The sequence below is a fragment of the Anneissia japonica genome, unplaced genomic scaffold (genome assembly GCF_011630105.1).
Source record: "Anneissia japonica isolate Jap-2015-1 unplaced genomic scaffold, ASM1163010v1 scaffold522_len1101056_cov227, whole genome shotgun sequence".
Taxonomy (NCBI): Eukaryota; Metazoa; Echinodermata; class Crinoidea; order Comatulida; family Comatulidae; genus Anneissia; species Anneissia japonica.
Genome location: NW_022756123.1, coordinates 191,393 through 204,646, shown reverse-complemented (window position 1 = coordinate 204,646; position 13,254 = coordinate 191,393). Strand labels below are relative to the sequence as shown.

Sequence of the window (13,254 nt, the reverse complement as noted above, 5' to 3'; positions counted from 1 at the left end):
GCACTCCCTCGTTAGTTGCCATGTCTACATCTTCGAAAATGCAGTAGTGCAATATTTTACGAATGCCCACATAGGAACCTTGGCCCTCGCAGAGGTCTGGTTGATATTCCTTTTCAATTTACTCAATAATAAAATTCTAAATATCTATTACTGGTAACACAGAATCTAATATACACTACGCCAAAATTGAGGAGTGAGAAATTTTCCAACTTTTGCCAGTATGATATCTAGCCAGTAAGAGCGAATGCTGTCATCTACATAAATATATATCTTTCTATGCCCTACTACTTGGTTAACTATGCTTACTGTACACCTTGAATCACATTATACTGGGCTTAGTACCAGTGGAAATACTAAGGTATCTGCTTCCATAAATGGTGCTATAATCAAGTGCCACTACTGTACTGTATATTATTATGTTGATATCTTAATGTTGGACCACAAGGTGTTAATGCTTTATTAAGGTGTATAGGACTTAAATGTTAGCACTGGGGACCACCACAAAATATAATGTTCTATCATCTACCATTTGTTGTGAAAGTTGATTAATAGATAAAATTAAAATTACAATTGCAAATGAGAAATTATGAAAATAACTGGTAACAATAATAATGTGTATTTACACATGTATATAAGCAATTAAAAATCTGTATGGAAAGTAGTTAATTGTTTTGTTAACATTTTGGTTTGATGAGAACTTTTGAGATTATCCCTGTGAGTTTAATACACCTGCTTATTAAACTGTGAAGACATACCAGTCGGACTGCCCTCTCACCTTTTGTGAAATCCATAACTTTGGAGTCTGTTATCAGAATGTATTGACATAGTGTTTGTCCTGATCAGCTATTCAACATTTTTCTATGTTTACTTATATAACACTACAGTATGTTATGTACATCGTATAGAGATAGCAGGGTTGTGCGTTGGGAGGGTGTTTATGAAAAGATTTTCATTTTGAATGTTTCTTGTGAAATGTTTTTTGGTGAAGAACTTTAAGGTAAGTATTTAATCACTCCTATTTATGTTTAAAAAATGTTCTCTTTATACTGTCTGTTGGATTATATCTCAGTGTATTTACCATCCTGTGTAATAGGGATATTTACCTACTGTAGACGGTTGCTCAAACTCTGCAGCTAGCACCATTATATTCCCTACTAATTAGCTTGGTTATATGTACATATTTTAATCTTTTTATCACCCTTTTTTTTTTAGGAAAGGCAACAACTTGACAGCATAGAAACGAAATATAACAGACTACTTGCAAAAGTTTCCAAGAGAGCAGTTTTTATTCAAGACCCAAATCAACTGGTAAGATTTTCTTTAGTAATGAATTTCTGTGTATACCTTATTGTAGAGGAATGCTTTAATATTATGGAGTGTCGAGACTACTGTCGTGTGGAGTATGTCTCATATAGACACTATTGTGCTTTAAAATGTAAAGAACTAGATATAAATAATAGAAAAACTGGCCAACAATAACTCAAATAGAGATAAAGATATGATATGATACAGAATATTTATTGATAAAATACCAAAGTTCAACGTATGGCCATTCTGCATTAGGTTCATCAACTTAACTACGACATTGTCAAGAGACACACTACACTACCAGCGACTACAATAGACTCTAATCCTATGATCTCATTACTAGGTAAAGCAAGACTCGACTGTTATTGTGTTTTTGTTGTGTCTTGACTATCAAGACCTGGTCAAGTCTTTTGACTTTGTGTTTTGATTCATATTGTTTGCTGGGCTTGCTAGTGCAGAATAGTACACACATCAAAGGTGCTTTTTGGTGTTTATCATGAGAATGTTAGGAAGCATCAATATTACAGTTCCGGTCTGTTATAGTAAGAGTTGTAAGTCAAAGTTGTAATACTCTGGACAGTTTAAGGAGTGCCCGTAAAAGAAAATAAATTGTAATCAGTCATTGTGAAAATAGGAATTCATATCAATCTTATAATAAATTTGTTATAGACATAATATTATTCTGCATTTCTATACTTCAGAAAAAAATCCAAGAGATGACGGAAAGACGGTTGAAATTGCACCCTGAGATGTCACTTAGTGATGAGTTCCTTGCAACTAGACGGAAGAATTCAAATTCTCCGCGCATTGCCCGTAAAATGTCTAACGAAAACTCACCACACTCATCACCGTACTCATCACTGCGGAAAGGAGGGACAATTCTAGATATTGAAAGGAATAGAAAGCAGCTTTTGGAAGAGACGGGTAATTATCTTGTCCTAATTCTATCACCATCAATAATTCAAGTACATTTTGAATTTATCAGGTAGCCAAACTTTCATCCAAATTTAACCTTGCATATTTTTTTTCTGTTTATATTGCTTCTTTCATATTAATCAGAGAACCCTCCCTAACCTTGACATCTTAAAGCCATTTTAAAAATGAAGTGCGCATATCATAATAGGTCTTCATTAAGCTAATGAGTGTTGGAAAATGTAAAATGCATTTACAAATTAATTAAATTTGTTTTGCCTAGTATTTATTTCTAATATTTTCTTTTGAAAAATCCTTTTTTAATTTAATTTCTTTAAAATCATGTAGAAAATGCTGCTGCTGAAAGCATTAACTTAAAAAATGATTTTTTTTTTCTTGTCATTTGAACATGAAATTGAAATTATTAACTGTGATTATTAATACTAATTATTATGATTATTTTGTTTATAGTTTAATACATGTATTATTCTAAACATAGTTTGTTCATAAGACCTCGTCAGCCCGTTTTTTAACCTATCCCTGCGTTGTGTTGATTTCATTGCCACTAACTATCCAACATTTGTTTTTGCATGGTTACTTACTAATTTTCACCTTTGACACTTTGTGACTAACTGCAGATTCGGACTCTGGAGCAGAGGAGGAAATTGAAGGTATGGTGAAATACTTGTGCACTATACAGTTGTTAAGCTCTGTCCAGACTCAAATTTTCTTCGACAAAAACTTTTGTGTGCCCATATATAGTCATGATGTGCCTATATATGGTCATGATGTGCCTATATATGGTCATGATATGCTTATATATGGTCATGATGTGCCTATATATGGTCATGATGTGCCTATATATGGTCATGATGTGCCTATATATAGTCATGATGTGCCTATATATGGTCATGATGTGATGTCATCTTGACCGTATTTAGACATGTCACATGTTTATGTCAAATAAAATGTAATAGATCTGTTTGACAGGGCTTATGGCAAGTTAACAATAATATGGTACCCAACTAGGCTATCTTGTAAAAAGAAGGTTGTGGAATTGTTGTTGATACTTGTTGGGTTCAAACCCTTGATTCTGAATTCAAAAGTTGGGTACTATAACCAGTAAATCCAAAACATGTGAATAATTTCTTTTCCGTTTTTTATGATCTATATTTCCTTCAGCTAAACTTCCATTATACGCAATTTTCAAATAAATCATGGTACTTTCAGAAGAAAATAATAGGTAATCTTGAACTGCCTTGAAAGGAAAACTATATGTAGTGATTTCATTAGAACTATACAATATGTGGTTTTAATAACAGCAAATGTAGTTTAAAAAGAAGGTTAGATGAAGGCAGTGTTCTCAGTCGAGGGATTACTGGGGAGGGGGAAACAGGATGTGCAGCATGTGATGTAAAGTCTTGTAGACGATTGAGGTGATTTATAGTCAGGTCATCTATCAAATTAATAGCTGCAATATTTCCCTAGTAATTAATGTTTATTACTTTTTAGCTTCAGAGGTTCCGTTTATTAACATCATATTATATTTATTGCATTATTAGTAGTATTATTTATTAATAATATTGTTATTCGGGCTGGCCTTACTTAAATATGTGCATATATCTATCTCAGCACATTAATGATATATGGAACATGAAGGACTCGCATTATATGACACAGTCATCTTTATTTGTCATAATAGAGGCCGAGAGAAGTTTATTATTAGATAGAATTAATTAGTTTAATAATGGTGGTGATATTAATCATGTGGCGCAGTAAATGTAGTCTTGCTATTCAAGTACATTTCACATCTGTCATTCATCTGTTCCTACGTCATGCCCATCTCCGGTGACTCTGTATTTCCCTGTCTTTTGCTTTCTTTTCTGGTGGAATAGAAAGCAGACAGACCAGAATCAGCTTCCTATTTCTAAACCTCTTTAATGCCACTTTTATTTTCTTATTTTATTTAAAGACATTCATTATAAATTGGCATTTTATTTACTTTTTTAAAAATTATTATTAACTTATTTTATGTAAGGTGATTAATTGATTGAATAAGTGATTGATTGATTGATTGAATAAATAAGTGATTGATTTTACAACAGACTTAAAATTGAATTTTTTTGATAAATTTTAAAAAAATTTAAAAATACAGCAATAAAAATACTGTCAAAATACAAATGAGATTTTAAGGATACTTCCATGGTGTAATAATATAGTTTCTTAGGTTCATTTTTTGAATATATAATTTTTGTATGGATTTGTAAAATGTATTAATTTACTACATCATGAATTATCTTTAAATTGGCTTTATTTCTGCATTCTCAAAGGGTACATAACAGGAATAGCAATATTTTATTAATGTGCATGTTTTTAAAGTAACCAATTGTTTGTGTTCATATCATAAATCATTCATATAACATTACCACAACTATTGTTACTTACTTTATTACTTTTTTTGTACTTCTTATTTTTTAATTTTTTGTAAATTTGTATTAATCTCTCATTGGACAATTAATTAATTAATTAATTAATTATATAGTGCTTGTTGAATTCTGTGTAAATTTAGTACTTTTTAAAAATTAATGCTTGACACCAGTTTATATATTTTATTCTTAGATAAGCTTTACAACTATAGTAAAGTACAATGGATAGAGCAGATGGAATCATAAATAATCTTAAACAATAATATTCTGGATACTATCATTCTAGGAGAAATGCTCATCGAGAAAGAGAAGCAGCGCCTACAGGAGTTACGGAAAAGGGCAGGGGAAGAAGTCCGGGCACAGTGGGAGGAGAAAAAACGTAGCGAGTCATTTTCAAATACGTTAAACGGCAGTCACATCAAGGACTCTCCGCGCGTTGATTCACCAAGGCACAATACAATTCATGCAATGATGGGGTACTATAGTGATGCTGCAAGTGTATCCAGCTTTGAAAGCATTGAGGGTCACATGGATATCTCTTCTGTATGTTCAACACCTTCAAAATCTTGGGCAAAAAATAGGTTAGTTAACTAATTCTGTTTAAAAATTGTTACTTTTTAGAAAAGATTAGCAGATCGTCTCCTTGTGTAGGCAAATTAAATGTATTAAAGAATCATGATAAAGCTGGTCATCTAGCCTATCAAAAGCTCTATGCAAAATTGGTTTGATCCAGTAGAGATGGTCAAGGGAATTACTCTTAGCACTTTAATGTATAAATAAGCCTTCAATATCAATTGGTCAGCATCTAAAATCTTTTTGCTTTAACTATACTGTTTTATTATTTTATAATATTATTATCAGATTAATTAACTTGAGAGTAAATATTTAAAGTACTGTTTTTTTTAGTTTCTTATCAAATATCTCAATTAATCCTGCTTTAAACAGAAATTGAAGATAACATAATAATAGGCATAGGTTTTGAAATAATATTTCATCTGTACAAAATAAACATGATGAATACCCACCCCCTAGTGGCAGCCAATATTTACAATATTCTGATTCTAAATTGTCTGAAGTAGCTTATTTATCAGCTGTCACTGAGAGTGTGTGAGTGCTGCGTAGGAAATCACGAATTTCAGATTGTAAAGATTCTCTTTATGACTTCCTGCAAAGTTTGTAACTAGAACAACTATGTAAGAAGTGGATACACGCCTCAGAGCGTAAAAGTGTGACAACTATAGCCATACCCCGAGTCTCTTAACTAGCAAAGTAATTCCATGTACCTCGTCGAAATCCACAGAGATAAATGCAAAGAGAAAGATAGCTGACAGCTTAAAATTTGGTTTTGATGTGAATAATGGCAAGAGCATTGCAGTTTTTATGAAGAGTGGTGTCCTGAATTTTAATGTTTATATTCGTATTGAAAACGCAAACAGTAATTAACTGAAAATGTCTGTTTTCTACATCAGTAGTTTTACGATAGAGGAGAGGGAGAGGCTAGCTGACATGGAGCGACTACTGCGAGAGGCTCAGGCTGAGAAACAAGCTCTTCTAGAGCAACAGGTAATTCGAAATACTTTTCCATGTATAATTTGGTATCTTAAATTTCATCTTATTCCATTTATCTAATTGTACAAATGACTCATCCAGAGTTGTGGTAAACATTTTATGGGTGGTTGGGTGGGTGATAACATTGGTAAGCTCCAAATAATAAGAGTGGATTTTTGAAGATGGCCAAGTGGGTTAATATGGGTGGGTGGAGTGCCATGGATGAAATTAGACTGGGTGGGAAAGACAGGTTTGCCCTGCCCTGTTCCGCCCTCCGTAACTACATCCCTGCTCATCACTTACAAGATGTCTCAATATGAAGATTTGGGAGTGGAGTTGCTATTCATTGTGAAAAGAATGCTACTATATGTAGGATTAGAATGCAGAGCTCCAGTATTACCAGACAAATATCTAAACACTAAGTTACTGCTCAGCTTTATAAACATAAAATTCAAGTAATTGATTTCATTAATGAATTTTTTTGTTTCAAATTCTAGGAGCGGCTTCGAATGCTAGAACACAGCCACTTGGAGGAAGAACACCGGAAGCGGGAAGAGCTTGAACGACAGCTGGAGGAGGAAACCTCAAGGAGGGAAGAGCTTGTGATGAATCAAGTTAAATTACGGGAAAAATCCTTTAGGATGGGAAACAATCAGGTGAGAAACTGAAAAGTATACTATTTAAAATGTTGATGTATGCATCAAAAAAATAATAAGTAATATCATATTTTTATTGTTGATTTTTTAAATATCATTGGGAATGTATTTTTAAATAAATTTTTTGTTTATACTTAGAAATTTGTTTTGTAATTAGTTATGGTTTTCCCACATGACTAGCTAATGTTATATACACTAAGTCTTCCAGTTCAATTTCAACTGTATTTTAAACCGCAAAGGCTCAGATAAACCCAGAGTTGTTCTTCCCGGTGGCTGTGCAAAGAAAAACAAAATTATACAAAAAGGACAGAATACTGTATATATAAATAACAAAAATAGATCCAAGTCATCTGTTCAAGCCGGTGGAGTGGAGCTGTTTTTTTTTATCAAAGTAAAAACAATATGAATTTTACAGGGTTTGACCCCCATAACCCTGTGATAGGAAGGCAAGCATTTTAAGTACCACGATATGGCTCAAATACAAAGAGGATTAAACAATATTCAGTTACTCAAACATAATTGAGATTCTGTCTTTCTGTACTTGCTGACTATCTCACAAGCTAACAACCTATTAATTTTCATCACACCTATCCATCTGTGCCTGTTGACAATTTTTAAACATCCTAAGCAAAAATATGTTTAATAGCATCTGCCGCAATAAATTTTGTTTGCATCTATGTTTGATTTTTTTGTTTCAAAATTATTATTTCAGGCTCGTCCATTAACAAGATTTTTACCGAATCGTTCTGTGGAGTTTGATTTGCGCCAGCATGTTGAAATGTGTGGCCATAATGTTGAAAATTGTCGCCATGTTATCCTCACAAAAACCACCTGCCGAGGAACGATGATCAAAATGGGTGGACGTATCAAGACATGGCGCAAACGTTGGTTTGTATTCAGCCGTACAAAGCGATCATTTCTATATTATGCAAATGAGAAAGATGAAAGCAGACCGAAGGGAGGTATGTACTTCCAAGCCATCCAGGAAGTCTATTTTGATCACTTGCGACCACACAAAAGCCCGAACGCAAATCTCACGTTTTGTGTAAAGACACGTGAAAGGACATACTTCCTCGTGGCACCGTCACCAGAGGCGATGCGTATATGGATGGACGTGATAGTGACGGGAGCCGAAGGATACAAGGAATTTGTATAAGGAATAGTGAAACCTGACAGAACATTGAAACATTTCCAATAAATTCAAACAGCTGTTCCGCATTTAGCAATTGCCAGTACACTAAACATTTTTTAATTGTCCTCGGATAATGAGGTTTTTAAATGATCGTGCCTTACTCTTGTAAAAATATTTTATAACTTCTGTATTCATGAATGTGTATTCACCTATATGCATATTCAGATATTATGCAAATGAAAATTGCACAAATGTACAAAAAACTAGTTTCCTTAGCCAAATGATTTTATACTGTTTATATCCAGTGTATTCAATAATGAAGTTGTCTTCCCATAACAAGGGTTCTATAGGAAATCATTTGTATGGGTCCCACCTGAAATTCAGACCAAGTTTTCTTGAATTTTTGTTCTACAAAAATAATGCAAAATACTCAAGAATTTGTTTATTTATCCATTTGACCAATTTCTAGAAAGCTTATTGAATATTCATATAATCCCTTTTGTTTATTGTTACTGTTGAATATGATTAAAGAATGATAAATCATAATTTTCTACAATTGTTAGGTAATTTTGCTGTGTACATAAAATGTGATTATCAGCTTTAGATTCTCATTTTAACAGAATTTGATAGGATATCAGTGTAAGATTAAAAATTTTATGAGCATTAAATTATTCCTTAATATTGTCAACATTGGTATATCTTAATAATTTATTTGATCGAACGTTTGATCTATTGGGAAAATTTGGTCATTCCTCAATGCCTGAACTTAGTTTTCTATGAAAACAAGCAAGAAATCATTTAATTTTTGTGTGATACTGTACTATTTATTTTATTTTTATTTATATAATTTCCAGATAAAAAGCAATTCACATAATAACAAGCTTACATGCAATGAAGTATACCGTACATAGGCAATCGTGACCTTTGGATTGACAGGTCATCTTTGAAATTATGCCCATATATATAAATATACACTGTGTTAAACCAAACCTGACCAATCTATTGTATAATTTCCGATGAAATGCTTCACAAATAAGCATGTTAACTAAAATAGAAACCACCTTGACCAAAACCATGCAGATGAATTATTTTTAGAACATCAGCATTTTACAAGGAATTAGCAATTTGTTGAGTTAAATTGTGTTGATATTACTAATAATGAATGGAATTATTCAGCCTTGGTCATGGCTTTGTCACATTTGGTTTAAAGTTTTTAGTTTTTTTGTTTTTGTGTTTTTTTTTAAATGAAAGTTCGGTACACAACCTTTGGAGGCAAGATAGTCACATAGTCATTTGACTAGTGGCTAATAATTAACCTCCTTAAATGAACATCAAACCTATACAAACTGATAAAAAACATGGTCCTTAATTGTCTAACTCTCTTGAAAGGGTTATTCAAGGAGCTGAGCATTTTTGTTATTATATAAGACCCGAATTCACAAGCATTATGATTACTATAGAAATAAAAGTTAATCTAAAAGAAACTATAACAACATATCATAACTTTGAATTATATTAAATGTTGTCAACTTTACTAATTGTCTACATTTAGGAAATTGTGACTTTCGACCCCTTCTTTGTTTCCTATGTTATGGTATATACATTGACATTGAGAATGTAATATTATGTTAATTTTTACATGTGTGCGTTAGTAAGGATTTGCTGTTTGGTTGACCAAACCAGATTTTTTTTATCATGCTTTACTTTGATTTTGAACAAGTGAATCATTTGTAATTTGAAAGGAAGAGCTAATCTTCTATACTCATCCTGTTCGCTTTTTTTTGCGTGATTTTTTTTTTTTTTTTTGCGTGATAGCGAAAAAATGTATTTGACCGGAAGCTGGAGTGTTAAAGTGGAGATTTGCAACTCGGAGCTTTGAATTTGTACAACCCATATTTTCCATTATTTTTTTTATTGTTACTACTATTATTTTTATCATTTTTTACTCTTTATTACTCTTCATTCTCAGTTATAAAAAAAATTATCACCAGTATTATAATTATTGTTAATATCATCATATTCATTGTTTATAATTTTACTGTTATAAAAAATAGTATGTGCTAGGCCCTATATAATAATTTTACTATTGTATTTGTATTATTATTTTTAGTGTAAAGTGTAAATTTTAAATTGGGTTATAGAAGTATATGATAGCCACACCCAGCATTAACCAGTGGGATAAGGTACTCATGTTTGAACCTTCCTCAAGTTTTCCATATTTTAAAATGTGTTTATATGTACTTAATTGTGTACTTAGTTGTATATTTGTATGTATTCTTGGTAGTTGAATTGCAAAAATGCTGTCAATAATAATTAAATTGCATAAAAACAGTGACATAAAATTAAATCGAATTAACAATAAAGTTGTTTTTGGGGGGCTTTTTTTTTATATGGGTATTGATCACAAGTATTCTGAATACAGTGTACCCTCCAATCTGAGACCCCTCAATCCTTTAACACAAAGCTAACCCTCTAATTGGAAACTGAACCTCAAGACCACCCACAATTTTCAGGTCCCAATGGTGGTCTCGAATTGGAAGGCGAACTGTAGACATAAGTAGGATTAATGTTTTTTAACTGCCTTTATTAATAGAGTTTTTGTATAGTGTTTTATATGCTACATTACAATTTTAAGTGATTTGAGATTTTAATATGTAGATATCACTTTATACCAGTATTTTCATTTATTTTGTACTGCTGTTTTTCCAACTGATATATAGTATTGTAGATTGTTTTGTTGTTCCTTCTGTTTATATTATTTTATATTTTACCATACTTTCTTCTTACTTGATTTGCCTTCTGATTAACTGGAATAGTTAATAGCAAAATGTTTCATTGCATTTGTATTTATAACTGCATTGAAAGAAAATCATTGATATTTTATTTTAACTTTATACTCTTTCTAATTAGTATTAAATCAGTATTACTTATGTTAGACTTTCATATTTACAATTTTAATAGTAAAGTAATTGCTTTTTTCTTATTTCTTATTTTAATGTAAATTGTTTGTAATATATTGTTATGCCGTAAAAAGTATTTCTTGATAACATTTGATTTTGTAAGGCATGCTCAAGTGAGACAAAATTCACACATTGGGGGCAGCAGAGCAGTAATTGTGGGGATTATCTGCTTTTAAATCATTTGGGTTTTTTAAAGAAAGCAGTGGTACAAGATGACAATGACTTATAGAAAATTAGGGTTTTCAATCTTAACAGAATGTTTTATATACTGTACTACCTCTGTATAGTCGCATTAAATTATGCAGAGCAGATAAAAGCTATTTAAGTGTCTGTTTCTTAGTCATGGTAGAGTTTTTAGCATTTAATTATAAATAATTTCTATTATTAGTTTGAAATATGAGTCACTGCTTCCAAATGAATACACTTTAAATTTTATACAGTAGATGTTGACATCTGTGTAAAGGGATTTTGTGTATCTGCATCTGCTGCAAAAGTACAATCCTGTTGCGTAGAGTGGTGACTAGATAAGCTCCAAGTGGCAACTAAAACGAAGAAATTAAACACAAAAATTTTCTTGGCGGGCTCAGGTTGTGCACTGTTGGGTTTATACAAATACAGTAACACTTTATTGCAAAAAAAAAATACAGAACAAAGGGGTAAAGTGGGGAAAAACTAACAAAAAGGGATAGGGACACTTAAAACAGATTAAAACAGTAAAAGTATAAAAGGTAAAACAATAAAAACAATGTTTCATTTATTACAGAACAGTTGAATATGTTTTTTAAATAAAAGATAAAAATAAATACCACTATTTTCTAATTTACTGTACTTTCATGATATTGATGAATAGTCTTAACAACACAAATACTGTTAATCTCCCTGGATAAAGCAACTACTCACCTACTTACCTAGTAATATGTATTTTGTTAATACGGATATTTAGATATTTCCACACAAGAAGAATGTCTTCATAGCCATTATTGCATAAAAGGCAGGTACCATCATTATTGGCTTGCCACTTGGTTGTTCTACTAATGAGTGCCAGTGTGTTAGATCTGACCCTGGATTTATCAGTCTCAGCTTAGAAAATGTCTTAGGCCTACAATCGACTTTTTAATTTTATTTTTTAAGCAATTTTCAAGCTAAGCAACATTGATCAATTTGACTTAGCAAAAGTGGACTATTTTGATTCTATTTTGATAAATCTGACACCTGGCTTTAAACTTTAAGCTGTGAGTTTTAAAATCATTCTTATCAAAATGTTAAAAAATTCTCTAATAAATTATCTGTTTGCATTCAATGTAATTACTCAGTGATGATTTGTTAAAGCCTCTTGGTCTCTAAAAAGGAAGAGTCAAAATTCATAATTGATTTACATTTTTTGAAGGAAGTCATAAAAGTATGTTCCATTTAATATTTAAAAAGAATTTGACCTATATGATTTAACCACTTCCATTGATATTATGTGTGTCTTTGGCATAAACATACAGTATACAGCAAGTTTAGACCATCCTGAATTATCCATAACTAATCGTTTTGAAAAAAGTCAATAATTTTCAAATTAATAATGCTGACAGAGAGAGCCCACACGATATACCGCCCTCTACCTTTTATAGAAAAAGTTGAATCTTGCTTGCGCGATCGACTTGTAAACAAAAATAAGTTTGTTGATTATTGTTTGTTTTTAAGAAGGAACTGAAATGTCAAAGACAACTCTTCATCATAATGCTGCAACTAACAATCGGGCTGAAATAGTTAGACTAAAAAGCCGAGTTCAAGAGGTAAGTATTGTAGACTATGTTCTAGCGTCGCCTAGGCCTCTTTTATTTCCCCACCATCTCTACCCTCGACTTTGGCTTACGTACGAGTTAGGCTAGGCTAACTAGACTAGCCTAGGCATTGCACTGGCGCTTGGCCTTGCTTACTTTTGAGCTAGAAAGCTAGACCTAGGTGGCGCTAATGCACTGCTGTACTTCTCTAAAGGAAGAAATGGTAGTTTAAGGTTAGAATACAGCAGCAGATAGGGCCAGGTACGGTTAATTCAGCCAGCTGCATTGTGTAAAATCATGGGATCCATAGATAAGGAAGAGCATATAACGTGACCGTAAACAAATCGGTAAACGATATATTTACGTACAAGATTTAACATGGAATGGGGCAATTTCGACCCCGAGTGTGTACTAACAGCTCAGACGACAATCGGACTACGCCTGAAGAGGGCCCAGATGGACCGAAAATTGGCATCATATACAGTAAAAATGTTTAATATATATCTGTCTCTTACACACATCTAGATGTGTATAAGAGCCAGC

At 32.2% G+C, this 13,254-nt stretch overlaps 1 protein-coding gene across 9 annotated transcripts in view; it reads left to right on the top strand.

The window, feature by feature from the left end:
- LOC117124078 (pleckstrin homology-like domain family B member 1) overlaps positions 1 to 11,741 on the top strand; it is a 58,721-nt gene extending 46,980 nt beyond the window's left edge. For 7 of the 9 annotated variants that reach the window (XM_033270217.1, XM_033270215.1, XM_033270214.1 and 4 more), the window contains 7 exons: positions 1,213 to 1,308; positions 2,010 to 2,232; positions 2,859 to 2,891; positions 4,933 to 5,227; positions 6,116 to 6,209; positions 6,692 to 6,850; positions 7,563 to 11,741. In XM_033270217.1, coding sequence (XP_033126108.1) covers positions 1,213 to 1,308; positions 2,010 to 2,232; positions 2,859 to 2,891; positions 4,933 to 5,227; positions 6,116 to 6,209; positions 6,692 to 6,850; positions 7,563 to 8,006 — 1,344 coding nt within the window. In that variant the 3' untranslated portion in view covers positions 8,007 to 11,741. The remainder of the gene's footprint in view (positions 1 to 1,212; positions 1,309 to 2,009; positions 2,233 to 2,858; positions 2,892 to 4,932; positions 5,228 to 6,115; positions 6,210 to 6,691; positions 6,851 to 7,562) is intronic. The other 2 variants (XM_033270211.1, XM_033270213.1) reach the window with 2 other exon arrangements.
- Positions 11,742 to 13,254: the final 1,513 nt, after the last annotated feature.